Source organism: Pelodiscus sinensis, chromosome 1, assembly GCF_049634645.1.
Source record: "Pelodiscus sinensis isolate JC-2024 chromosome 1, ASM4963464v1, whole genome shotgun sequence".
In the NCBI taxonomy this organism is placed as follows: Eukaryota; Metazoa; Chordata; order Testudines; family Trionychidae; genus Pelodiscus; species Pelodiscus sinensis.
In genome coordinates, this window is record NC_134711.1 from 114,055,773 (window position 1) to 114,083,018 (window position 27,246).

Sequence of the window (27,246 nt, forward strand, 5' to 3'; positions counted from 1 at the left end):
ACCCTACACTGTGACAAAATGCAACTGTTTCAGGGCAGGGACTGTCTCTTTCTTCTGTGTTTGAACAGCACCTAGTACAATCAGATCCTGGTCCATCGGTGGAGCTAATAGATGCTGCAATAAAAGAGAGATATGATAACAGGAGCAAACTCTCTTTTTGTCAGTCTAGTAAATGGATATAATCATCCAAATTGAGTCATTCTATCAATAAAATGAAACCCTACTTTGTTTCAGTAAAGTTGGAGCAGTTTACATAGTGGTTGAGGGTGTGTTTTTTTTAAGCAAGCTAAAATTCAGACTGATGCCAAATGGAAAATTTAAAATTTCACTCTTAAAGAAGAAACGTTTCAAATACATAATGAAAGAATGAATGGTACATTTCAAGCCACCACTTTAATCTTTATAATCTCTTGTGTTTTCTAATTCCAGGCTTATTTTAAGCAGGAAATATTTTGTTATACATGCTATTTAAAATAGTATTTCAATGCTTTAGCTATGCATTTTCCTTAATATTTTCACTAACTGAAAATTCATTTCTTTTGCTTATTTCAGGTCCTAAATCTACTGACCAGAAACCTGGAGTGCAGTTAGTCATATCTTATGAGAACACCCATCTGACAATATTGTTGAAACATATGAGAAATATTGTGAGTCCTTTTATCATAATTGATTTCTTACATAAGGCTTTATGTTAGCAGAGTGTTGTGCTAACATTAATCATCACAATGTCCTTTTCAGATAAATACATTTTGCAGAAGGTTGTAAGACAATGTTTTCCACTTAGCATTTTGGTCTTTGCTTTCTTTCACCCAGATTTGATGGCAGGGTGTGGTACAGAAACTAGCACCATTCATTTCATGGTCAGTGATGATCTCCTAGAGTATGTCTACACTGCCACCCTAGTTCGAACTAGGGTGGCTAATGTAGGCATTCGAACTTGCAAATGAAGCCCGGGATTTAAATATCCTGGGCTTCATTTGCATGTTCCTGGGCGGGCGCCATTTTTAAATGCCCGTAGTTCGAACTATCTGCCCGCGGCTACATGCGGCACGGACTAGGTAGTTCGAATTAAAGCTCCTAATTTGAACTACCGTTATTCCTGGTGAAGTTGCAAGAGGAAGTACTGAGTACATCAATATGATGACCATGCTCAGTTCTACTTCTCTCCCCCCTGCCTCTCTCAGCAGATCTAGATGGTACAATTGTCTTCTTTCCTTCCTGTAGTCTGGTTGGGCTAGGAGCAGACTAGCAAGGCTCAGTCCAGACAAGACTCAAGTAATGCTGGTTGACACAGGCGATTTTCTGAAGTCAGAAAGTGCTACCTTGGTTAATAGTGGGGGGTATGTCTGCTTTTTTATATTTACAGCCTACATATCTTGAACTCCCAGCTGCTCTTTCAGTGTCAAGTAATGGCACTGACCAGAAGATCCCTTTACTTCCTTTAACTAGGAGATGGTGATGTTTCTTCCTGGCCATGGACCTCACTGAGTTCATTTATGCCTTTTTTTACCTCCAATTGGATTGTAATCATTCATTCATAATTTGAAGACCACTTGCAAGTATCAGCCAGTACAAAACAAGACTGGCTGGCTGGTTAGCTGTATGAGTCATATGAAGCTTGCATAACCCCCACTATTATTTATGAATTCCCCGAGCTTCTGATTTGCAATTCAGTGTATTCGTTTTCATCTATAAAGTCATAAGAGGTTTGAGTCTCTTCCATGCACCATCCTGCAAGTTGAGACTGTTGACGATGCTTCTCATTTTATTCAGCTAGAACCCTTTTTACCTTCAGTGCACAATGCAAAGTCCTTCAGTGGGGAGGGCCATTTTCTTCAGGCTAAGCAGCTGGTGAAGCTTGTGGAGGAAATTGGGGTGAGACCTTGCTATGACTTAGTAAAAGCTTAGTATTACCATGTGCATTTTATTCAATGCCTATGCTGAGAGGTTCCATGAGAAAGGGTATATGTGGGTGAGCGCGCATTGATTGGGAGGTACATCTTATAAATCTGTGGTTGTTTAGGACGCATAGTTGTATGTGTCAGTTGTGGGAAAATGTAGTGGTAGCATGTGGTTTATAGGTGTACATTTTCTGATGAATTTGCGTGAATGGTTGGCAGATGTATGGGAATGGTGCTGAGACTGTCTTAAGTGACTTAACTCTGTGTTTCCATACTTTCAAATAGTTAGACTTATACAAGTGCAAAGCACACACTTCAGTGGGAACTGTTGTTTGCCCAGCACTGTCAAAAACTAGGCACCTAGCTCTGGATATCAGAGGCTAATATTAGGTAACTATTTTTGGAAATCTTGACCTATGATTGTTTTAATGTGAACACTTGTGCTCCTCATACGCTAACAAAAATTACCAAACAATTGTGACATGGAAACTGCTTTGGGAGACTGTCATGCTGGGCTGCCTTCAGAGTAGTGACCGAAAAGTTCTTTATCCCGTTAATAATCTCTTCAACCATTCAATCCCCTAGCTCAATCTCTCTCTCTCTGAGTTGAAGGATTACAAAATACTCTGAGTTCATATTTTATTCAACACATTAAATCCATTTAAGATCTATTTAGTCTTTTTCATTGTCTTGCTAATTATGATATTTTAGTGGTTCATCTGTTCAGAAATTAATTTGCCACTTTGTTGTATTTAATAATTTATAGTAAATACTTTTTGCACTGGTGCACGCCCTTTTAATTTATCCTTTAAAATAGTGTATGTGATGTTGTCAGTGTTTACATAATAGAATTGGACCAAATTCATTCTTGATATAATTTTCTTGAACTCACTGGCATTTCAGTAGAAGATTTGACTCGCTGAAGGAAACAATCATTATTAATTATTATTTGTATTGTGATAGATCCTAGAAACTTCATCCACAGGTAGGAGACACATTTTGCTAGGCCCTATACACACACACAATATAAAGAAGGCAGCCCTAGCCTAATTGTATGATAAGAGACAACATATGAAGAAAAACAAACAGTTGTGGAAGAACAAGATATCTGTGAAGCTACCATTTTTATAGGCATTGTCAAGTGTTGTGTAAGTTTCATGACGGAAGTGCATTTTAAGGAGGATAATGTAGTAATTTTGAAGATTTTTTACAAGTCTATTCTCCCAGGCATACAGGGTGCACAGGAGAAAGCAAAAAAAAAAATGTTTAGGTACAGTTGATCTGGTTTGTGGAAAGTTGACTTTGTTAGCAGCAGTACAGATTGACAGCTGTGTAACTATAATTTCAATAATAGACTAGTAGCATCTTAAAGACACACGTAAATGGTATCATGAGCTTTCATGGGCACAGCCCACTTCTTCAGATGACAGGAGTGTTAGATGTCTATGATGCTTTCTCTACCTAGTTCTATATCCTAGAAAGAAAGTTGGAGAAATAAAGGTATGTGTCTTGTGCTTAATCATGGAAGAACTTAATTCTGCTTCAAGATGAACCTTGTTCTTCTTTAATACAGGAAATATTTCAATCATCTGCGAAAACTGCCTATTGAAATTTACTTTGAAGAATAAGTGCAGACTGAACTAGTTTAATAGACTTTAAGGCTAGAAGGAGACATTAATCTCCTCTAACATCCTGCTTTACTGTGACCTTAATTTCACCATGGGAATTCCTGCATCTTCCCCAACGGTTTGACAATTTGGGCAACAATGCATGCAAAGAGTTATAGAATTGATTGCAAATGCTCGTGTGCACTTCTGCTTAAACACTCTGGGTTAATAGTGAGAGAAACACGCAGTTCTGTTAAACTAATGTTGACTGACATATTAACAGTGCTGACAATTCTCATGATTTTATTGAAAGTCTCATGATCAGTAGTGGGTTGTGGTTTATTTAATCCTAGTATCATGTGAATTCAGCAGGTTCTCAGCTTTCATTAAATAAAATAAGTTTTTAGTCCTCAAGATTGCCAAGAAAAGCTAGAAAACATGATCCTTTAAGGTGTGAAATCCAGAAGACCAATGAAGATTCAAAATGTTTTATTTTTGAAATCTCATGATTCTGTAAACCACTCGTGATTTTTTTGGATTTCTCTGGGATGGTAGTCTAATAAGCAGCTAGAGTTCTGAGACCTTACTTGAACCAAACCGCTGAATGTTCTGAGCTTGGCCCATCACCACTAGTGGACCAAATAGTGTGCTGGAGAGAGAAAACCGAGGGCAAAAAGTATTGCCCGGTGATCTCTGAGTCTCTTGCCAATAAATGTAAAATGTTGTTCTAGTCAGTGAAGAGTGTATATGTGTATGCTGAATTCCGAATCAATTTGCTCAGGTAAAAATGTATTTAGAGAAAACTAAAATCAAATATTTCATAAAACCACTCCAAACTTCCCTTTCTTAAAGCTCTGTTGGTTTCTAAGCTTTCCCACTATCAGTGATTAATGGTGCTCAGATGGGCAATGAGAAGGATGACAGATTAGTAATCAGTTTAAACATGCTCAGCATCCAGCCTCTTTGCACTCCTGCCCTGTATCATCCATACCCTCCACACCAATACTGCAAGAAGGGGGATAGGAGGAGTGAAGGATGAACTGGTCTGGGAAGGAAAAGGAGCACAAAACCTTCTTTAAACCACAATTCTATGCAATTGAAACTATCTAAGTGTTTCTATGTGCAGTGCAGAAAAGACCTGATTCAAAAGTCAATGAGAGGGACACTAAATGGATTGGAGGGACGGGGGGGCAGAGAATGAGAATCCTCTCTTGACCGGCCCGTAGCAGTTAGCTCTTATGGTTTTTTTTCCTTGTCATTTTTATGTTCATTCTTTAGTATTATTAATAATAATAATATAGTAAGTGTCAGGACCAAAAAGAAACATACAGTTCTTGTCACTGAAGGGATTATAGTCAAAGACCCCAATCCTGCATGGAGCTGATTACAGGATTAGGGTCTAAGAGAAAGAAACAAAGAAGAGGGACATACAATAGAAACTAGAGAGGATGACCTAATGGTCAGGAGAAATTTTTGGTTCATTTTTTAATTTTTCTCCATATTATAAAGTTGTCACTTATGGATCTCATGGGAGAGAGGCTGTCATGGTTACTGGGTTCACTGGATCTTTGACTCTTCACTCAGTCTTTCCCTGATCATCCCTTTTAAAGTGACAGGTCTAGTGCCTATATTTTTCTCAGAGTAAAATCCTGACTATTAAAATGGATCTCTCTTAGCAAGGGACTTATAACTAACTTCCTGATCAACAACACTAGAAGAAAAAGAAGATGGATTCACGGCTCTGCTATAGACTTCCCTTAAGAGCTGTGTAAAGTAGGTTAAGTGCAGTGATATTGAACAGCTTCTTCAAAACAAAGTATTTATATATTTATCCATAGGAATAGAGCAGTATGAGAGAAAAGTAAGGTGACCAGAATTTGAAAATGTGCGAGGAGGACACTGAGTTGACAAAAAAATCATACTTGTACATTAGGGTTGCCAGATGGTCTCCCAAAAAATCCCGGACAGCCGGTATTTTTGGTTGAGCAAAAAAAAAAAAGAAAGAAACACGGGATTTTTTTTTCTTGGCAAAGTAGGACAAGGACAATTTTTTTCAAAGGAGGACAAAAGGAGGACATAATTATTGGGGAGAACAAGCCCCTCAAAAGGAGGACTGTACTCCTTAAAGGAGGACGTCTGGTCACATTAGAAAAAAGGGATAACATAACAAAGGGACCTACATGTTTATTGTGTGATCTAAATATAGCATGCCCCTCTAGACTTAGATAGGACTGACTTATGCCTAGTATCTTTGCTTTTCTGGGGCCTGAGTTATAGTCTGTTTTTCTGCAGAGCCTGCCTCTTTCTCTTCCCTGGACTTCAGAGAGTGCATCTTCTTAAAACCAGGCAAACCTTTTTGTTCTCTTTGTCCACATCATGCATCCCTTGCCACACAGAGATGTGTGCCCAATTTGCACACAGGCAAAACTTCAAAGGCCTTGACTCTTGTATTGTTCACTAAGCATCAGTGATTAGGATATCTAAACCATTTATTTTAGTTTTTGCAGACACACACCACCAGAAACCCATCAAAAAGCAAGCACACAGAGGGTCATAGATATGTAATATTCATGTCTATATTTCGTGACTGCTATCTCCAATTTTTCATCATAAGGCCATTAGAATGAAAAACATGTGATTGACTGGCCAACTCAAATAGGAGGAAGAAGTGCCATGCACAGGAGGCAGAATAGAAAATGCCCAAAATTGGTGTGGGAAATGAACAGGATAAAAAAATCTTTTCGAGCTGAACAAAAACCTCGTAGAGAGATAAGTATTGATGACAGAATGAGACCAATCGTTTGAAAGGAGGGGAGATAATAGTTCCAGCTGTGGTTTTCTCTAGACTGCCAGGGCAAGCTAAGACAAAAGCCAGAAGATACGAAAATAATATTTCTGCACTGATGCAAATTTACAGAGAAGTTGGCTTTTTTGCAGAATGATGGTTTAAAGAATGCATTTTAAAATGAGTACAAATTAGCTTGGAAAGGTACATTTCTCTTTGGCCTGAAAATTGGCTGAAGAGCTATAAACAAAGGGAAACATTGGTCAGCGGTGTTTCCAAGTTGAAGAGAGGGGCATCTTTTGTGGCATCATGGAGATTTGTGTTAGTCTCATTTTAATAGATCTGGTTTGAGGTATTGGCAAATATATAATTCAGTTAATTGTACTGTTATTGACAAATGTCTTATGAATCAAATATTTTGGACAGTACTGGCCCAACTTTATTGTTTGAATGCTAATTTTGAATAAATCATTCACTGAACAGCTAACATTTGTTGACTAAAGTATTCAATAATCTAATATTATGGATCACTATGCAGAGGAGGGAACAGTCACTGAGATAAAATTTGCACTTGATACTAAATTAGAAAAAAAAAATACTAGTGATGGCTGAGCCAAGATACCAAGATATCAAAAGATATCTAGACAGAAACTCACACAGTGAGAATCAGTTTGGACAGACAATTACCTTTCCATTAGTACACATGGGAAATATTGATCCCAACTACACACATTAATCGGATTCAGAAACATTATTACTGGTATACCTTGGAACTTTTTTGTATTGAACTCGAGAGTCAAACTGTTTCATTTAAAAAAAAGAAGATGTTTCAATCAATACTAACTAGGATAACTGGCTGGAGAACCATTCTCAGAGAGTTGTTATTAATGGTTCACAGTCATGCTGGAAGGGCATAACAAATAGGGTTCCGCAGGAGTCTGGTTTGGAACTGGTCCTGTTCAATATCTTCATCAACAATTTAGATCATGGCATAGAGAGCACACTTATTAAGTTAGCAGATGATATTAAGCTGGGAGGGGTTGCAACTGCTTTGGAGGATAGGGTCATAATTCAAAATTATCTGAACAAACTGGAGAAATGGTCTGAGGTGAATAGGATAAAGTTTAATAAAGACAAATGAAAAGTACTCCACTTAGGAAAGAACAATCTGTTTCACACGTACAGAAAGGGAAGGGATTGTCTAGGAAGGAGTACTGCAGAAAGGGATCTAGGGGTCTTAGTGGGCCACAAGCTAAATATGAGTCAGCAGCGTGACACGGTTGTAAAAAAAGCAACCATGATTCTGGGATGCATTAACAGGAGTGTTGTGAGCAAGACACAAGGAGTCATTTTTCCGCTCTACTCTGCGCTGATTAGGTTTCAATTGGGGTATTGTGTCCAGTTCTGGGCACTACATTTCAAGAAAGATGTGGAGAAATTGAAGAAGGTCCAGAGAAGAGCAACAAAAATTATTAAAGGTCTAGAAAACATGCGCTATGAGACAAAGCTGAAGGAATTGGGCTTGTTTAGTTTGGAAAAGAGAAGACTGAGAGGGGACATGATAGCGGTTTTGATGTATCTAAAAGGGTGTCACGGGGAGGAGGAGGGAAAATTGTTCTCCTTGGCCTCTGATAATCGGACAAGAAGCAATGGACTTAAACTGCAGCCAGGGAGATTTAGGTTGGACATTAGGAAGAACTTCCTAACTGCTAGAGTAATTAAACAAACACTGGAATAAATTGCCTACGGAGGTTGTGGAATCTCCATCACTGGAGATATTTAAGAGCAAGTTAGACAGACATCTATCAGGGATGATAAAGACCATGCTTGGTCCTGCTTTGAGAGCAGGGGACTGCATCTGATGCTCTCTCAAGGTCCCTTCCAGTTCTAGTATTCTATTATTCAATCTAGAAGCTGCCCTTAAATATTTTTTTAAATAAGCATATAATAAAAATAAAAAGAGAATGTTTCAACTGTATGTCTCATCTGATGAAACTTGTCATGAAATAAAGAATAAAAATAATATTAAAAATGGAACCCAAACATTTTCCAAAAAAATCCACCATTTTCCAAATCAAAATGTATTCAAAAATCATTGTTTCTTCATTTAAGATATTTTCCCTCAGAATTTTGGTTGAAACGATCATGGTTTAAAATACTTTCTGTTGAAAAAACATTTGGACATTTTTTTTCCCAATTAGCTCTTGATTAAGGATTGGCAACTTTCATCAGGGTAACCAGCGGGCAGGCTGCAAGACATTTTGTATGTTGACCATCCCAGGCCCAGTGGCTACAGCTCACCATTCCCACCCAATGCAGCGCCCATGTGCTGTGTGCAAAGAGGTTGCCAACCCCTGCTCTAGATCTAAGCACTCCACTAACAGACAGATGCTGAAAACAGGAAGGAATTCAGAGTCAACAATCAGCAGGGCTACAGGGACTGATTCATGAGGAGTGACTATAGTAGCTAAATAAAGCTTGGTTAAAAACTGAGCACAAAAGTTTGCAAACACTTTGAAGGGAGCAAACAGTAGGGATGGAGAGGAATTATTCAGGGTGTTAAATAGGGCATAACTAGCAGTGGTCAGATGTAATTAAAGAAAGGAATCTTTGGGCCTCATCTCTTCCTCATTGTGATTGGTATCAGGTTGTGACTAGACAACAAAATTGAAAGAATCCCCATACTATGAGACCTTTAAAACTAGTTTAGACAAGGCAGCTGTGGATTCTGAATACTCATTTACTGATTAACAAAACCATAAGATGAAGAAGGTTGGTTAAAGGCCCAAATAAAGCTCCTTCTGCTGTTTCCTATGTTGTTGTGTTTTTATATAGTTTCCATCTCTGCCCAGTCAAGAGGAAAAGATCATATCTGTGTGGACATAAGACAGAAATAAAACACCAGCATTTGTAATTATTTTCTGTTCTCAGAAACTGATCTTCCTTTACTCCATTTGATGGTCAGCAACAGTGTACATCTTCTGTGAGCTGAAAAGAAACATGAAGCAGTATTGTTTTCTTAGGTGTTTTTTCTTTCATTACCTTCTGTTCAAGAGAGAAGGAACAGTAGAATCTGTAGGGGTGTATGAGTGTGTGCTGATGCATGCACATACTGTAGACCAGTGGTCCCCAACCTGTGGTGGTGGCCGGGCGCCAGGGGGCGTGGCCGTTTGCCCGCCGGGAGCCAGGGGGTGTGGCCCCCCCATAGCCGCGCGCCCCCCCCCCCATAGCTGCGCCCGGGGCCGGCGCCCCCCCTCCTCCGCACGCCCGGGGCCGGCGCCCCCCCCCCTCCAAGCGGCCGGGGCCGGCACCCCCCGCCCCAAGCGCCACGCGCCCAGGGCCAGACCAGCCCCGAGCACGTGGCGGGCGCACACGAATGCCCCCGCGGGCGCCATGGCGCCCGCGGGCACCGTGTTGGGGACCACAGTTGTAGACTAATACTCCAATCTAGAGAAAATCTACCTCAGTGAGTCTCATAGACATTGTTTTGAGTTATAAATGAATATCCCACTTGCAAAACAATAAAAAAGGTAGAAAGGGTGTTAAATAGACCTTAAAATTGGAACAGTACAACTGGGGACTCAGGTATAGGTGCAACTACTGGAGAAAAGAAGCAGGAATATTTTTTTCCTCTCCTCCTTCCCATTTTTATTATACTGCATCTGTCCTCCTCAGGGCAGCCCTTAACTAAATGCATTTTCACTCGTGGTCCCTGTGACAGACATGGCAATTTTCTGTAATTGGGAAATTGTTCTCCCTCTTTCTCTGGAGATCTTACTGAATTAAATTTAAGTATCTTTTGAGTCCATTGTATTAAATGAGTGGTTTGTGTAATATTGTGGGCCAAGAATGTATGTAACCTGTCATGGGACGAGATGTGACAGATGTGAGACCTCGGGGGTTCAAAGTATTTGTTGAACAGTTTGCCAGCAATAAATTCAATTTTGGAACAAAAGAAAGGTGAAGTGATTTTCCTCACCCCATCTAGGGAGAGGTAAATGCAAATCCCCACCTTCAGTAATGCACAAAGAACAAAATTGAGCCATTGTCTACTGATCACCTGTTACAGGAAGCCAATATCAAAGGCCCAAGTTATATAAAGGGAAGACTGATATTCATGGTTGTTCATTCATGGTTGTTCTGGTTCTGAATCTGAGCTAGTTATAAACTTGGGCAAATACAGTAAACCAGCCTACCCCCACCCCCCTGCCATGTGTGCCTATCCCAAGTCCCAGGAGTGAGCATGCTATGGATGATGGCAGCTGAGAATGTGAACATACAACAGTGGTTTCCCTTCAGCACTCTCTGAGCGGTGATGTAACTTTACTGTAGAGAATTTTGCCGTTATGGATGTGCCTTAGGAGATTGCCCCTGTGAACAATTCCATTCTGTGGTGCGTGAAACATGTGCAGCCTTAATGCTTTGCAAACACTGAGCCCACACCTGCACTACATGTTTTTGTCCTCATAGCTTTGTCACACAAGGTGAGACCCACCAGACCAATATATTCATGCTCGCAAACACCCTTAGGGTAGATGCAGATATACTGGCAAAACTGCACTTTGGCTAAGAGAGCTCGTTTCAGTTGTGGGAGAGTGCTGTGTCCACACTAGGAATAAGCTGTGACCACACTAGGAAAGCTTTGCTAGTTTAGTGGTATCACTATACCAACAAAGCTTCTCAGTGCAAATCTGCTCTGTACCTCTCTGTGAATGAGGGTGTTGAAACTATCTGATACCCTCTGTTAAACTAATTCACAAGCACAAAAATCACATTTTGGGGTACAGACCTGTAAGATGACAATGTTCATCAGAATGGCGTACAAAGGCAACAGCTTTGCCCTCCTGCCATAATCTCCATCACTAGTTTTCCAGGAGAGTAACTGTCTGCTAAGATAATTGCTTTCAGAACTCCAACTCTGAATCAAACCAGCCTGCATTGCTGTCACACAGCTCCAAACCAGCAGCTCACTCAGAATTTTGCTCTCTCTTTTGGAATCAACATTCCCCACTTTCTGTGCTGCTCGGGCAAGTGAAAATATCTGTGTCTCCATGTGCAGTGTGTTCATCTCCGATTCACAGAAGTTACTCCCCATCCCACCTCTTCTACCCACGACCCCGCCCATTTCCATCTCTTCCACCTGAGATCCCACCTTCACTCTCTTCCCAATGGTTCTCATTGGCCAGCCTGCCAGCACAGCCCCGAATCCTGGCCAGCTCACCAGTGCTCAGAGCAGTGCGGAGGAGCCTCCAGCCCCTGCTGGCTCCAAGCCTTGAGCTGGGCCACCCAGGCTACGTCTACATAGCAGCATTATTTCCGAATAAGTGATGTTGTTCCGAAATAACTACAAACAGTTATTTCAACATAATGGTGAAATAATGTTGAGCTGGAGGACTTTTTACTCTGACTCCTGTAACCCTCATTTTACAAGGAGTAAGGGAAGTTGGAGGAAGAGTGCTCTAACTTGGACTTCCTGCTGTGTAGACAGCATCAAAAGCCAAAATATGCTATTTCGACTTAAGCTATGCAACTGATATAGCTCAAGTTGCGTAGCTTATTTCGACTTTAGCCCTGCTGTGTAGAAGAGGGCCCAGATGGCTCTGAGCCCTGCTGCAACCTGGCTAACTGGCTGTGACAGAAAGCATTAGTGGAGGTTTGTCATAGCCTCCATTATCTGCCTCCCATGTGTGCCACTGTCCACCATCACCATGTGTCTCTTCTCTACTTATTCATGAAAGTCGGGGTGGGAAGCAGTGAAGTTGCTAACAAGCATGAGGAGGGAAGGAAATGTACATGCAGAAAAGAAAACAAAAGAGTTAAATAATCATAGGGAACAAAGAGAAAGCAATAAAATCTGTTTAAAGTTTTATAAAAGAAAGCAACATTTAGTGAGAAAACAACTCATTTTGTGCAGTTGGCTACCATTGTTTCATTTGATACTTCTGCAAATGTTTACTTTATGTTCTAAGACGCCCCACCATGGAAATAAAAGATCACTTTTAAAGTAACTACTATAGTGAATGATAATTAGAATAATAATAATGCATTATATTTCCGTGGTTGGGTCAAATATTTGTATTAAATAATTTGAAATGATTTTATCATTTATTTTTCCAAATGTTCCATGATTTTAAGTTAACTGGAAAAGAGAAAACTTAGTGACACAGGAGAGCGGGAGGCACATGGTGTACAAATCCAGAAAAAATAATGTCATGAAACTTACTAAGAACACAACCTCTAGTTAACACACCTCTGTTATCGTTTCATCCTCCAGATCTTATTAATCCAGGCTTGTTTTTTAACACTTCTGTTGATATACTGATTTTCCTTTTCTTTCTGTATGACTCTAAATTTATAATTCATTCAGAGGATGCTATCTTTTCAAAAGTGAAGGAACATTTGTTGTTAGGTTGCATTTAATGGAGTCAAGCTGTAAGTTTTCCCAGAACACTAGGGGTATGTCTACACTACCACCCTAGTTCGAACTAGGGTGGCAATGTAGGCATACCGCACTTGCAAATGAAGCCCGGGATTTGAATTTCCCAGGCTTCATTTGCATAAGCCGGCCGGCGCCATTTTTAAATGCCAGCTTGTTCGAACCCCGTGCCACGCGGCTACACGCGGCACGGGCTAGATAGTTCGAACTAGCAAGCCATTCCGAACTATCTGTACGTGGAACGAGGCGTACAGATAGTTCGGAATGGCTTGCTAGTTCGAACTATCTAGCCCGTGCCGCGTGTAGCCGCGCAGCACGGGGTTCGAACAAGCCGGCATTTAAAAATGGCGCCGGCCGGCTTATGCAAATGAAGCCCGGGAAATTCAAATCCTGGGCTTCATTTGCAAGTGCAGTATGCCTACATTACCCCGCTAGTTCGAACTAGCGGGGTAGTGTAGACATACCCTAAGTTAAGTTGCATATAAACTGTGCTTGGTTACTAACAAAAATTAAATGATATATTTAATACTTTTGATGAAGCCTCTGCATTTATCACTAGGGTTTAATTTAATCAGGATTCAGATACTATTTTTTTCTGATTACTTAAACACTGTGACTGATATCCTCAGTGGATTTTTTCTTTCCCTCCTTTCATGTAGTATAATCCAGTCTCTTTCATGTCTGCATTTAGAATACAACTGTGGTGTTTGGGAGCTGTGAAAACTTTGTGCAGCTATTTACCGTAGTTTTATTTTAACATGCTTAATATTTGACCATCGTGAAAAACTTTGATGCTCAAGAATGGGAGTTTCAGGGTTAGTCAGTTACAGAAAAAAACAACAAATGGTCTGGTAGCACTTTATAGACTAATGAAACATGTAGATGGTATCATGAGCTTTCTTGGGCACAGCCCACTTCTTCAGATGACTGGAATTGGGGATATGAAAACTCGAAATAAATAGGAGAGGGGAAGGGAACAGGGGAGAGAAAGAAAAAGGAAGCGGGGTGGGAGACTTCACGAAAGGAAGAAGGTAGTTGGGAGTTGAAGATACCCAGACATTTTTCCATGCACAAAAGAACACATATGCTTTGTTGAAAATTTTTCCAAAACCACGGATGCATTCCTTGGACATGGCATTGCTTTTCTGGGATACCTCTGGTATCCTGGAAAGTAGAAGAAAAGAAGTTATTTGCAGAGGAGATTAGGCAGTGGTTGTGAATGGAAGTTATCTGTGACTTTTTTTTAAGACTGAAAAATGTGAGATGAAGCCTTTTCTAGAGGAAAAAAACGGAGCAGCTGAACACAGAAAATGTTCAGGAGCCACCAGAGCGTTTCATCCAGAGACAGAATACAACAGGAATGCCAGGAGATGGAGCATCTAAACAGCTTTTAGGCCAGGACCAAAAAGTGAAAGAAAGTGAGCATTGATGATTAACTGCCAGAAGGAAGCATTTGATTTAGGAAAAGGTGCTAACAAAGATAACAGTTCTGCAAAGTCTCTAACTTTTGCTTTCACAAATGTTCCCCTTTAGGCTTGCATGCTAAAGAGACTCAGAAGTCATACTGTCAGGCTGAATTTCAGTGCTTTAAATGCGCCAAATTGAGAAGAAACCTTTATGGCTACTTAGTGTCAAAAATCATAAAGGAAGGCTAGATAGTCAGCAAGCTGCAAGGGGAAACAAGTGGCTAGTCGAATGCAATTTATTTCGAATATTTCATTACTTCTCTTTTCCCAAAACATATGTAGTGTGTTTAATATTGAATTACCACAAATTCATAACCCGTCCATGTGGGTTTCTGTAAATACATGTCAAATACTACTTTGGGTTTTGGAAATCTAATGTGGACTGAATTATGGAACTTGCTACAAAGGGCATGTTCTGTGAGCCACATTTTTAATTCTAAATTAGGAAGATGAAAAGAAGTGTCTCTTTCCATTGATTGGCAATGAGTTTGCCAACTTTTTCCGTGCTAAATTTGAATGGTCTTGCAATTCTGCATCTTAGATTGTATGTTGTAGGGTAATGGTTTTATACCATTGATCCATTAGCATCTTCCCTATCAGAAGTTTTGCACCAGTGCACTACATTTTATAAATGGCTCTGAAGACACGCAAAATTAAAAATCAAACTGGAAAAGTTTGTTGCTTATGAAGGTTCCATTGGATTAAAAATAGTGGATCCAGAAAGTAATTTATTCACCCTTTACCATTTCCACCACATACTTTGTGGATTAAGCGGGAAATGATGTATCAAAAGAAGCTGGTGACTATCTTCAGGATTCTGCTTATTTTAGAACTTGCTAGATGGAATTTTTTTCAATGTATACAGAACTTGTTGGTCAATTTCTTCAATATACTGGCCATCTCTGGGTCAAATAGTCAGCTTACCTTGTCAGTTAATGGAACAATTGAAATTTATCTGTATAACCAAGGAAGCACAAGGAGATGGCTTTTAAATCCAGTACCAATCTTCGGCTATTAGCAGATCAAAATGTCTGGTTTCTGTCCATAAACCAGCCTGTGAAAAGAGTAGTAACACATCTGTTAGAAATTTGGGAGCATATATTAACAAGCCTTTATAATCTTTGAATTCTTCTGCATTGAATCTGTAATAGACAGGAGGAGTGCTGACCAGCACCCCTAAAGGGTTAAGCTCATGTAACTAGCAAAGGTTTTGGCCAGGGGGCCAGGAGAACCAATCGAGATAGAGTGTTGAAATTTGAATTAGATATAGATTCCTTGCTTGCTTTCCTTGCATGGGAGAGAGAAACCAGGAGTTGACACACAGAATGATTTAAACCCAGGCAGGACTGCCATGCCTCCAAGAAATTTGGAGCATGAGAGTAGACTGAACAAAGAGGAGATTGGAAGTAAGAAAAGTGAATCTAGCCACGTTCAGGGTAATTTTTTTTTAATTTTGTGGTTTGGTTTGAACTGATCTGTGGGAATCTTTGTCTCCCCTCCCATTTACTATCTTGCAGTGTGCCCAGAGACTTTTCTCTGTGTTTTAATTAGTTTTCATTAGTTGCTCTGTAACATCTAACAACCAAGTATGCTTTATCAAGTTTATCCTTTGTTTTGTAATAAAAATCACTTTTTTTTAAGGTGATGATTTGATTTTTGTGTCCTGGAAGGTCGGTCTGTCTGCGTGTATTTGCATGCCTCAGACTGAGAGGTCAGCTACTAGAGACTGCAGCTTGTTCTTCTCTTTTCTTTTTCAAGCTCTTTTGGGCAAAAGAGCTTGGGGTACCCCTTAGGGGTGGTTTCAAGTGTGTACCCCTGGTTTTTAGGGATAAAAAAATCACTTGATGGTGGCAGCAATTCCCCCAAATCTGTGTATTGTGATTCTGAAGGGGAAGTTTTTGTAACCAGTGCCTGTAGAGGCAAGGTTTTCAAGCTCACTTGCAGGCTCTCACCTTCTTCACTCGGAGTACCAGAGTGGGGAACAGCCCTGACACAAGCACAACAGAAAACCCCAGGCTTCGGTCCAAATTTGGCTCCAATTTACAACTGGAGTAACTTCACTAAAGGAAACAAATAACATTTTCAAAATTTGCCTAGGGCCTATTTTCAGAAAAGACTTGTGGATCATCACTGAGAATTAGGCTCCTAAATCATAGCATCCTAGAATCAGAGCACACTAGAACTAGAAGGGAACTCAAGAGGTCAAGTCCAGTCTCCTGCCCTCTAGCTCATCCCTGACAGATGTCTGTCTAATCTGCTCTTAAATATCTCCAATGATAGAGATTCCACAACCTCTGTAGGCAATTTAGTCCAGTGTTAAACTACCCTGATAGGAAGTTTTTCCTAATGTCCAACCCAAACCTCCCTTGCTACAATTTAAGCCCATTGCTCCTTGTCCTATTATCAGAGATTAAAGAGAATAATTTTTCTCCCTCCTCCTTGTAACACCCTTTTAGGTACTTAAAACTGCTATCATGTCCCTTCTCCATAATCTATTTTCCAAACAAACCCAGTTTTTTCACTCTTCACTCATAGGTCATGTTTTCTAGATCTTCTTTAATCATTGCCCTAAGTTATGTATGAAAATGGATTAATGAAGTTACTCCAGATTTAAAATCCAGCAGAATCAGGTTCAAAGCCATAGTTTTGTGTTGTGCATCCTTGCAAATTCAAGCTGTGAAGAATGCACCAAACAGCTAATGGTGGAACCAAATATCCCACAGGTATGTGTAGCACTTGACAAAGCCATGACTCAAGACAGAAACCAGTTATTTTGATCTGCTAATAGCAGGAACTTTAAAGCAGAATTTCCAATTAATTTATTGCACTTGCTTCCTCATAAGTACTCAGTTATTTGACACAGTGATCTGTTTTACCCTGAAGAGGCCAATGTGTTGAAGAAACTGGCCCAAACTTTCTGTATACATTGAACAAATTCCAGCTACTTTATACACCATTGAAAATTCCAAACTAAGCAAAATCCTGAAAACAGCTGCCAATCTTCTTCATCGGTTTCTCCTAAAATCACAATGGAAGTGGTGGAAATGTTATAAAGGAAAAGTCAATGACATTCTGGAGCCACTATATATAAACCAATGGGGCCTCCATAGGTACCAATACATCTAGTTTCATTCCTTGTCTCTTTTGAAAATCTTACTCACCATTTATACTGAATTTACACAACAATGATACTTTGGAATAATTAAGACTAGCATTTCGGTCTGATATTCCTCTCATTTACTTGAACTTTATGTAACACCAGTGATAGTTTTGCTAGTGTACTCTGCATTAGAAGGAAGCCTCAGGAGATTCAGCCTACTAGATGCAACATCGTGAAAGCTAGCAGTGGAGAACGTCATTCTTAGGAAGGTAATATTTGCTTGTGTTGTCTTCTTTCTTCAGATAAGTGCTCAACTTAGATGAGACGGTCACTTCAAAACGATTTCTTGAGAATTCTGCCATGTTAGCCCCACTCTTGGTTTCACACTGCGTTTCCCAAATTGACAATATTTCCTAGTTGTTCCCTGGGATGGTGTGTGTGTCTGACAATAATCATTTTGAATTAAGAAACTAAAGCCTCTTTTGTAGCCTCCTCAGGTCTGATTGTGTGCCTTGTCTCAGACCATCTTTCAGTGAAATAGGTTCTTCACGAGGCAATATTGAGCTCCTGTGCTAATTGAGAAAAGCCATCCCAAATGCCACATGCAATAGAGATTATATAAGGAGTTAGCAATTCAGTACAAAATGAATAATCAACCCCCATCTCAAATGCAGTCATTTTAGTTTTGACCTGTTTGTCATTAAGCATTGTCTGTTCTTCAGATTTATGCTTCTGTAATAAGTTTTGTGTTTCCTAAGAAAAATTCTTGTCCGAATATCATGTTTTTTCAAAGGCAACTACAGCAAATTATGTAGACCAGTCACTCCTAAACACAGCTATCTGGGGATGTTAAAGTTCCCCATGATTCATTGTTCCAACCTAGCCTGCCCATACCAATCTCAGGCTCTCATGTAGGTGAGTCCCATTCAAAGGCACCTTGCAGAACCCAACAGCACCAGCAAAATCTGGGACCAGATAGTGTTGCTGCGTTGTGGGTAGTATTGCCTTCCCCATCCTTCCAGCTGGAGAACTGCCTGATGATTAAGGTATTCAAATCCCTCCTCTGAATCATGCAGAGAAAAGAAATGAATGTATGTCTCTCTCTACCTGACCAGTGAATATTTAAGTACCATCAACAGGAAAGATTTGAAAGCAGAGTTTATACCCTAGTGCAGTGGTTTTCAAACTACAGGTTGCATCCCAGTACTGGGTTGTGGAATGTCAGGCACTGGGTCTCATTGTTGCAGGGTGATCAAGTGGGGCTGCTAAGACAGGCTACCTGTCTGTCCTACACCTCAGACTGTGCTGCACCCCAGAACAGGCTGACAGCATGCTCAGCTCCTAGGTGGTGATGGGTGTGGGGAGAGCACACAGGGCTCAGTGCACTGCCTCTGCCCCGAGCACTAGCTCCACACTCCAATTCGCTAGAAACCTGCTGCTGGCTGCTTCTGGGATGCAGCATAGTTTGCAAGGAGAGGCAGGACACCTGCCTTAACATCCTCACTGCCCTGCTTACTGGGAACTGCTCAAGATGAGCCTCTCCTGCCCCAGCCCTGACACCCCAAAAGCCAGAGTCTCACTCCCCACTACACCCCAAAGCACTCATCCTCAGCCCTCCCCAATGCCCACGCTCTAGCCAGATTATGCTGGGTCATGGGCATCAACAGTTTTCTTCAACTGGGACATGAGAAAAAAAAGTTTGAAACCTACTGCCCTAGTAGAACTGTTTCAGCAGAGAAATTGAGAGCAATATGATCTATGGTCCAGTGGGGAGGAGGTCTCCATTCAAGTTTCCTCTCCTGCCTGTGGATTTGAGCTTGGCTCTTGAACTTTTCAGGAAAGTGCCCTCATCACTAGGCCTTTCACCATGAGTATGTGACATGAGCGCTCTCTGAATGCTGACTCTTGCTTTCAGGGTGGGATAGAAGTGCTACTTCTGACTTGAGCTGGGTCTCCTCCTCTCTTCCCAGGTGAAAAGAGAGGGAGCTGCTGTCCCAACATTCTCCATGAGGGACGCTGAATTTTGGAACCCAGTCTCCCTTTTGATCTAAACTATGCCGGTCCTTCATGTTGAAAAGGTCATCTCTTTTCCCTTGAGGAAGGGGGGGTGTGGTGAGAACTTGTGCACCTTGGACTAATGTTTAAGACTAGATTGGTTTGATCCTGCTCGGTTTAGGGGAGACTGCTGCTTTTACTTTTGTAGGTCCTAGTATGATAGGCCCTAACTCCCTACAGAGGGGCTTTTCAAGAGGTTTGAAGCCTAATCCTGTGTCGATTTAACAGTGCAGTACCCTGTCCTATGAAATTGCCTGTTAGCCTCAGTGCCCTCATGAAGCTCTGATTTGCATAATTGCATTCTGTGTATCTCCATTCCTTATGTATTTAAAATGGATGATAGTCTTTTTCACTTCATTTCCTGAACTCTTGATGGGATGGAAGAGATGTTGATGATTTGTGTAATACCAGAAGTGTGCTATATAAGCAATGGTAACAACATTAACATTAAGCGATATGGTTGATTGAGTCATATACTGTGAGGAATCACTTCACATAACAAAAAAAACCTCACAAAACCCAATGTCTTTGTGTCAACAACTAATTGTTATATATACACAAACACCCCTTCTCTTCCATATAGATGCCATTGATTGCTCGGATAATTGTAGCATCTCCATTTGCAAGATACGTTGTTGTTGTTGTAGGAAATCTAACATTTCTGGTCCCATACAATGAATTACCAAAATCTGAGCAAGTACTTTGTAATGGGTCAGGTGAAGCTGAAATGAGGAATGTAGCTATGATTGCACAGCCAAAATAACACTCTCAGCCGCAATCACGCCAACATTTTTTATTTTTTTGTTTGTTTACATGGAGTTTCATTTCACTCTCTGTCCCTGGAGGCCTACTTCCTTCTGATGCTTGCAAACTGGGCAGTAAGTGTTCTCTCTAAAAGCCTAAAAACACCTTCAATGTTGCTGATATTTTGATAAACACCTGTGATGTTATGTTATATTATGTTACATGTTATGTTATATAATGTTATATAATGTTACATGATGTGCTGGTCAGCATTTTGATGGTCCCTGGTTTGGGAGAGCCTAAGTGAGGAATTCAGGCACTGCTCTGCACATGCATGAGCCAAGACTACGGCTACATTTCTATCACTAGTAGGAAGAAGCTTTCTTGCATCTTCCTTTAAAACATCTACTAGGGGCCTTAGAGACAGCAGAACAAGTATATTCATTTTCAGCTCCTAGTTTGTGCTCTTCTCTTCTTCAGTCTTCATTGTTGTAAGCAAAACTCGTGAAGTCATTCTGCCGCTCTACTCTGCACTAGTTAGGCCTCAGCTGGAGTACTGTGTCCAGTTCTGGGCGCCACATTTCAAGAAAGATGTGGAGAAATTGGAAAGGGTACAGAGAAGAGCGACAAGAATGATTAAAGATTTAGAGAACATGACCTATGAAGCCAGGCTTCATGAACTGGGCTTGTTTAGTTTGGAAAAAAGAAGATTAAGGGGGGACATGATAGAAGTTTTCAAATATCTAAAAGGGTGTCACAAGGAGGAAGGAGAAAATTTGTTCCTCTTGGTTTCTGAGGACAGGACAAGGAGTAATGGGCTTAAAGTGCAGCAGGGGAGGTTTAGATTGGACATTAGGAAAAAATTCCTAACTGTCAGGGTGGTCAAATATTGGAATAAATTGCCAAGGGAGGTGGTGGAATCTCCCTCTCTGGAGATATTTAAGAACAGGTTAGATAGACATCTGTCAGGGATGGTGTAGACGGAGCTTGGTCCTGCCTTGAGGGTGGGGGGCTGGACTCGATGACCTCTCGAGGTCCCTTCCAGTCCTATTATTCTATGATTCTATGATTCCCCCTAACTTGCCTCACAATCCCTTCACAAAATAGACCAGACTCTCTCCCAGATAACTATATGCAATCTCCATCTCTTTCTCTAACATCCACATTTCTCCCTGTCCTCTATTCATATTTCAACCAGCCTTCTTGATCTCCACAGCTATTCTCTCTTCCTTTGGCCCTTTCCTTTCCTGTCCTAGCTGATTTCGTGCCCAGTAATCAATATATGCTGTGTCAATGGGGGACTAAAGAGAATTTCCAACTCTGCTGACATGGGGGTGGGAGAGGCTTTATATACTTATCCGTTTCTGCCCATATTGCTGCTGAAAATGCTCCTGAATCTTCTGCACTAGCATCCTCTATGAAACATCCTTATAAACAATCAACTGTTCCCATATCAATCTTGGAATTGGCTCATTTTTAGGAATTAAGGTCAATTGGAGTGATCTGGCTAAACTCCAGTTTCTGTGCATAGCTTTGACAATTTTAAGGGCTACATTGCATACCAGTTTCAAATGAGTTCAAGTGGATTGATGCTTAAGGGTTTTTCCACTAAAAGTCTTAAACATAGAGGATTTTATTTTGTTTTTATTTTTTTCAATTACTTTCCCCAACACAACCTGAGATTAAATTCTGTGTATTTCTTTGGTTTACATTGAATAGCACTTCATTTTATACCAATAAAACTTGTTCAGTGTAGTAAGTCTCCTCATGTCTGCTTTGAGTCCCGAATTAATTTGGTACCTCTATTTGTTTTCCTTGATAGAAATACGAACATTCATATTTATAAACCTTTTGTTCTACAGCATCTCCCAGATGGCTCTGCCCCAACTGCACATGCTGAATTTTATCTTTTACCAGATCCTGAAGAAGTCAGCAGGAGGAAAACAAAAGCTGTTCCAAAAAGCACTGACCCTACTTATAATGAAATTGTGAGTGTTATCCATTTTTCTTTCAGCCTTTCTGGGTTTTCTTATCCGAATCCTTTGCTGAATTAGCAATAGAGCTTTGAGAGCTGCAATAATTGGTACAATCAAGAAGTGGGCACATATCCAACTATGAAGTATAAATCCAGATGCTCCCAGTTTTCAGGGATACAACAATTTCCATGTCTCTCTCTTTAGGAAAATAGTTGGTTAACTAGTACTGTTCAGTCTTGTACTTCAATTATAGTTCCACATTAGACCCCTAAAGCTCAATATCTATTGCACTAAAAGGAAATTTAATGCCTCATTCACATTCATACCTGTAATTTTAAACAACAGGATAATTCTAAAATACCTGTACAAAACTGAGGACAAACGAGCTTGTGCTGTGAGAATGGCTAGCATGACTAAATGTGGAATAGACAAGATTGTGCAAGATCTTTGGAGGCTGTTGTGTCCTTGCTTTGTGCTGTCTGAGTTTTTCAAGTGAGGTGTTGCTGAGCCTTATTTTAAACTACTTAATAGTAACATGGCAAATCTGCTGCCATCTTGCTCTGTCAGGAGCTGTTGCTTCACAGTCACTGGGGTAGGCCTGTCACGCTTGCAAGTGTTTGTAATGACCACTACGGTGCCTTACTTTAATTGACCCTATCATATAGCCTTGAATATTCTTGAGTCAGCCATACAAACAAGTGGCCCAGATCAATGGAGCTGAGCTGCTCTGAGCATTCTTTGAATGCCAGCCATCCAACCACAATTAAGGATTTCAGTATTAGGAAGTGTCCTAGCAGGAGACCCTGCAAACAGACTGAGTGCAGTACATATGATCATGATTCCTGAGTGGTGGGGTGATATGTTGCCCATGTCTTGCAACCTCACTTCTGGTCACTTTTCTGAGGCAGTGTCATGGGCCGCTGAGGATATTCACAGCTGGCGAGTAATGGAATGGCTTCCAGACGTAGATGGTAGAAGCCATATAAGCAGGGAAATAAGCACTCAAGAACAATCCAATGGCAGTACCAACAGGGCATAGTTAAGCAGTTGTCCCGACAAAATGTCCACAGGTGCACAAAGATCGTAGTGGACTGAATAATTACACAAATAATAAATGACTGACCTATTTTTGTGCCAACGTGTATTGGCAATCTTCAGACCTATGCAACCACTTCATTCACCTTTGAAATTGTCAGCCGACGGTCAGGGCAGTGTGTGCGTGTGTTTTACACCCAAGTCTTCAACTGCTGAGACACAAAGTCTCGTTGCAGCGGGCAGCCTAGGAGGCTGGAGGGCACCCTGAAAAGTAGTTTAACGTCCGTGACTTTACTGCTAGGACCGAGGTCCCGTCGCAGAGGGTAGCCAAACAGGCTAACAGACGCCCCAGTGTGTACAGGAAGAGCTTATTACGCTTCAGATTTTAGCTGCTAGAATTTCATAATTCCTTCGCAGCGGGCAGCCTCGGGGAGACTGAGAAGCGCCCCAACTGAATTTTGCCACCTGGGTGTGACACAAATTCAAACGCCCAAGCTCTTCCTATACTATGTGTGTACTATACGCCTAAGACTTTAACTGCTGAGACCGGGGTCCCTTGCAGTGGGCAACCTGGAAGAGGTTGAAAGGCGCCCCAGTAAGTGTACAGGGAGAGCTTATTACGCTTCAGATTTCAGCTGCTAGAATTTCATAATTCCTTCGCAGCGGGCAGGCTCGGGGAGACTGAGAAGCGCCCCAACTGAATTTTGCCACCTGGGTGTGACACAAATTAAAACGCCCAAGCTCTCCCTATATCTGTCCCTTTCTGACCGGCTGAAGTTCTTTTGTTTGTGTTCGGTTCGGGTACAGCAGCACGGGTTCAAGTCAGAAGCTTGACACGCACTGGCTTATTTATAGGAGAAAGAAAGAGAAAAGAAATAAAGAAACTTGGTTCAGTGTATATAGATATATATATTTTATAAGTGAATGAGGGCACCCCACTTGTCCCCAAAGTTTATAGCAAAATCACCTTACCAAAGGTGATTTACAATAGAAATGAAGCAGTTTGACTTTAAGAAAACTATAATAAAGTAACTAACTTACAACAGAGAGACAATTAGAGTGTACACATAAAGAAAACACATTGCAGGTACAATTCTCACCCCTTCGTTCCAGACTTGGCGTGGCCAGCGTCTTTCTCTCAATCCCTCGGGAAGAAGTAGGATGAGGTTGGGCGTCCCACGGACCTCGGGAGACAATCAATACCTGCCAGCAGGTGTAGGTGATTGGAGCTCAAATTGGGTGGGCAACTCAACCCTCTTTATACCCCTTGGGTCACATTGGCTTCTTCCTGGTCTCAAGTGGCCAATCAGGAAAAATGGCTTTGAATGCCAAGTTTCCCACGAAGGGTGCAAAGCATAATTCACACCTGGGAAGATGCAGACAATGGGCACCTCTGGTATGTGATGGGCGAAGATTCCTCTCCCGAGACAGTGCAGGCGTGTCAATTACTGATACTAGTCATCACGGCGACGGGAGGCCTCCCAGTCGTCAGCTAGCCCATTTACTGTCTGGTTTCTGTTTATGGTAGAGTTAGGGACAGGCACCACACCTGCGTTCCCAGGGCATCAAAGGCTGACTGCCTTTCTCTTGCTCTCTGGGGGGGGAAAAACAAGATGGGGCTCGTGGAAAAACAAGATGGGGTTTTGTGTCTGGCTACAGAAATGCAGTCACCTCTGGGGTGAAAAGAAGCAACCATACAGTTGCACAAAGCAGGAGTAAATGACAGGAAGTGACATACTCTATAGTCTATTGAAACTGAAGAGTGTATGCAAGGAAGGAACGATCTTTAAGGTCTTAGTAGTGATAGTTAGCATGAGTCAAACACTTCTTGATTACACTTCAAAACACCCTTGTTAAGTATGATACTCTGCCCTTTTGTACAGATGAGGCCACTAAAGCACAGACACACAAGACAAGTTAGCTGGCTGGGATTAGAACCCATGTCTTCTGATTTTCCCAAGTCTATGATTTTACTTTGCTCTTATTCCATATAATAGTGATTGTTTATTAAGCATCTGCAGTTGCTCGGTTCCTTAAGTTACACTGTACATTGCAATACTTATACAAGCAGGCATCAGCAAATGCTATTTACATTCACAATTGAAGCAGCCAGAAGTTGTTGTCTTATGTTACCCACAGCAAAATTAAATGAAATTAGACTTTATTAATCTATTTTATTTAGTTCTGTCCTTTTAACAACTAAAGTTATAGTGAAATGGAGTTGATTGGGGGGACACACACACACACACACACAGAGTCACCAGCCTCTACCTAATTAGCCACATGTGCTTTAAGACTCTTGAATCTGAGCAGAGTTCAAACATGATGCCAACATGGTGTTTCTAGGCACACTCTTGTAGTACAGATCCTCTCTAGCACTCCCTCCTAACAGCTGGGAGCCTCAGTCCAAACTGTCTGATCTCTGTATTTGAGCAGGGCTCCTCAAAGTCCGCCTGTAATTTAAACACACTCTCTCCCAGAACTCAAGCCACAAGGCTGGTCTAAGTTTACAATTTGACTCTTCAGGGACATATGGCATTGAAAGGAAACAGACACACAGGTTTTACACAGGAATCTAAACACAATTTACTCTTTACTTAGCAGCATGAGAAATCCACATATTTAGACAAAATGGCAAACACACCTATATGCATTTCTCTGATCAATTTCCTCAACGCTGAAGAGTTCTTTGAGCTTTGGCAAAGTCCTGTCTGGTGTCCAGGATCCTGCTTCTGAAGCTCACAGCTTCTCTTCAGAATCATAAAGTCTCTCTCCCCTCTTTGAATTTCTCTGTTTTCTCTGATCTTATCTGGTCCCATAGTTAAATAGGAAACACCTCTGATATGAAACATGCCCCCGGTGTGTTTCTGATTCCTTTGAATTTATATGCATCTCTGCCAACACCTGGTCTCTTTGTTCTGCTATTGGTGATTTTCCATTCTCTAATTCGACAGCTTTCTGGAAAGAAACTTGGTCAAACTGTTTTCCCCGTTCAGGCAACTACCTTAGCATACACCGTTGTTAAGGTTTCTAACTCTCCATTGTTCCTAGTTTGGAAGGGATCAGGGATAGCAGAGCTACAACCCTGGTCAGCAAATGGTAGAATCGACCACCACATAACAAGCATTCAATGATACAATAATTTCACACCAACTTCATAAAATCAGTTTATGGGGTGTACATAGATTCCTCAAATCATCACACTAACACTGTTCCTTGAAATTAAAAATATCTTACGTACATTTAGCACCCATCACCATGAAAGATTTCCCAAATATTCTGTATACCATATGTCTCCAGTACCACTAAAACATTGTCATATTTGTGGGACAGAGCATCAAGCCACTAGTACTCAGTGGAAGGAGTGTTAATGTTGATCAACGACACAAGAGGAAACTTTTCATTTTATGAAAAGTACCATGGGAACTTTAATATTGACTGAGATGACACTTCCACATTTTAAGATCTGACAGACCTATCTGCACAGTGGAGCACATGGTACTTAATCACAAAGAAAAATTAGGTTGACCTTGATGGGGACCTATAGTTCAAACTAAAGTTTCTTAACTGTTTAGCAACACATATGATTATACCACCCCTCTTGCTGCATGCGTTTTCCATGTCTGTAGATGCTGGACAGAGGCAAAAACAGGGGTTATATTTTTGTGAGCCTTAGGGAACTTGGGAAAAAACCTAAAAACACAAGTCATCCCTCTTTTGGGTTAGTTTCTATCCAGGAAGCTGAATAGAATAATATAATAGCTCTTTTAATAAGAATTTACAAGCTTTTATTTAAGCCAAAGGGCTGGAAGAAAATTGTATTTTTAATTTTGCTTTGTGTTAGAGGTTGAGAAAATTCTGATATGTGCCTCTCTTGGGTATATTTGATTTTAGTTCTGCACTTTGTAGAACTGCCTGAAGAAAATTGTAAGCCTTATTTTTGTTGGGGTTTATTTCTCATCATATTTGAGATCCAAGATATGAAGGCTCTGAAAGGTGTGTGACAGTGAGAAAAATAGATTTTGTGTTTTAGAGTCACTGCTATCTGTGCTTTTTTTTTTTCTGATGCTGCTTTTTCATTTTGTCTTTTTTTGCCTTAAAAATAACATAGTCTTGACTCAGAGAGGATACGGACAAAGAA

General features: G+C 40.8%; 1 protein-coding gene across 2 annotated transcripts in view; it reads left to right on the top strand.

Annotated features, from left to right (window-relative positions):
• The window catches only part of PIK3C2G (phosphatidylinositol-4-phosphate 3-kinase catalytic subunit type 2 gamma), a 383,327-nt gene that overhangs the window by 343,645 nt on the left and 12,436 nt on the right, over window positions 1–27,246 (top strand). For both annotated transcript variants that reach the window (XM_075897745.1, XM_075897746.1), the window contains 2 exons: window positions 553–647; window positions 21,957–22,082. In XM_075897745.1, the coding sequence (XP_075753860.1) occupies window positions 553–647; window positions 21,957–22,082 (221 nt within the window). The remainder of the gene's footprint in view (window positions 1–552; window positions 648–21,956; window positions 22,083–27,246) is intronic.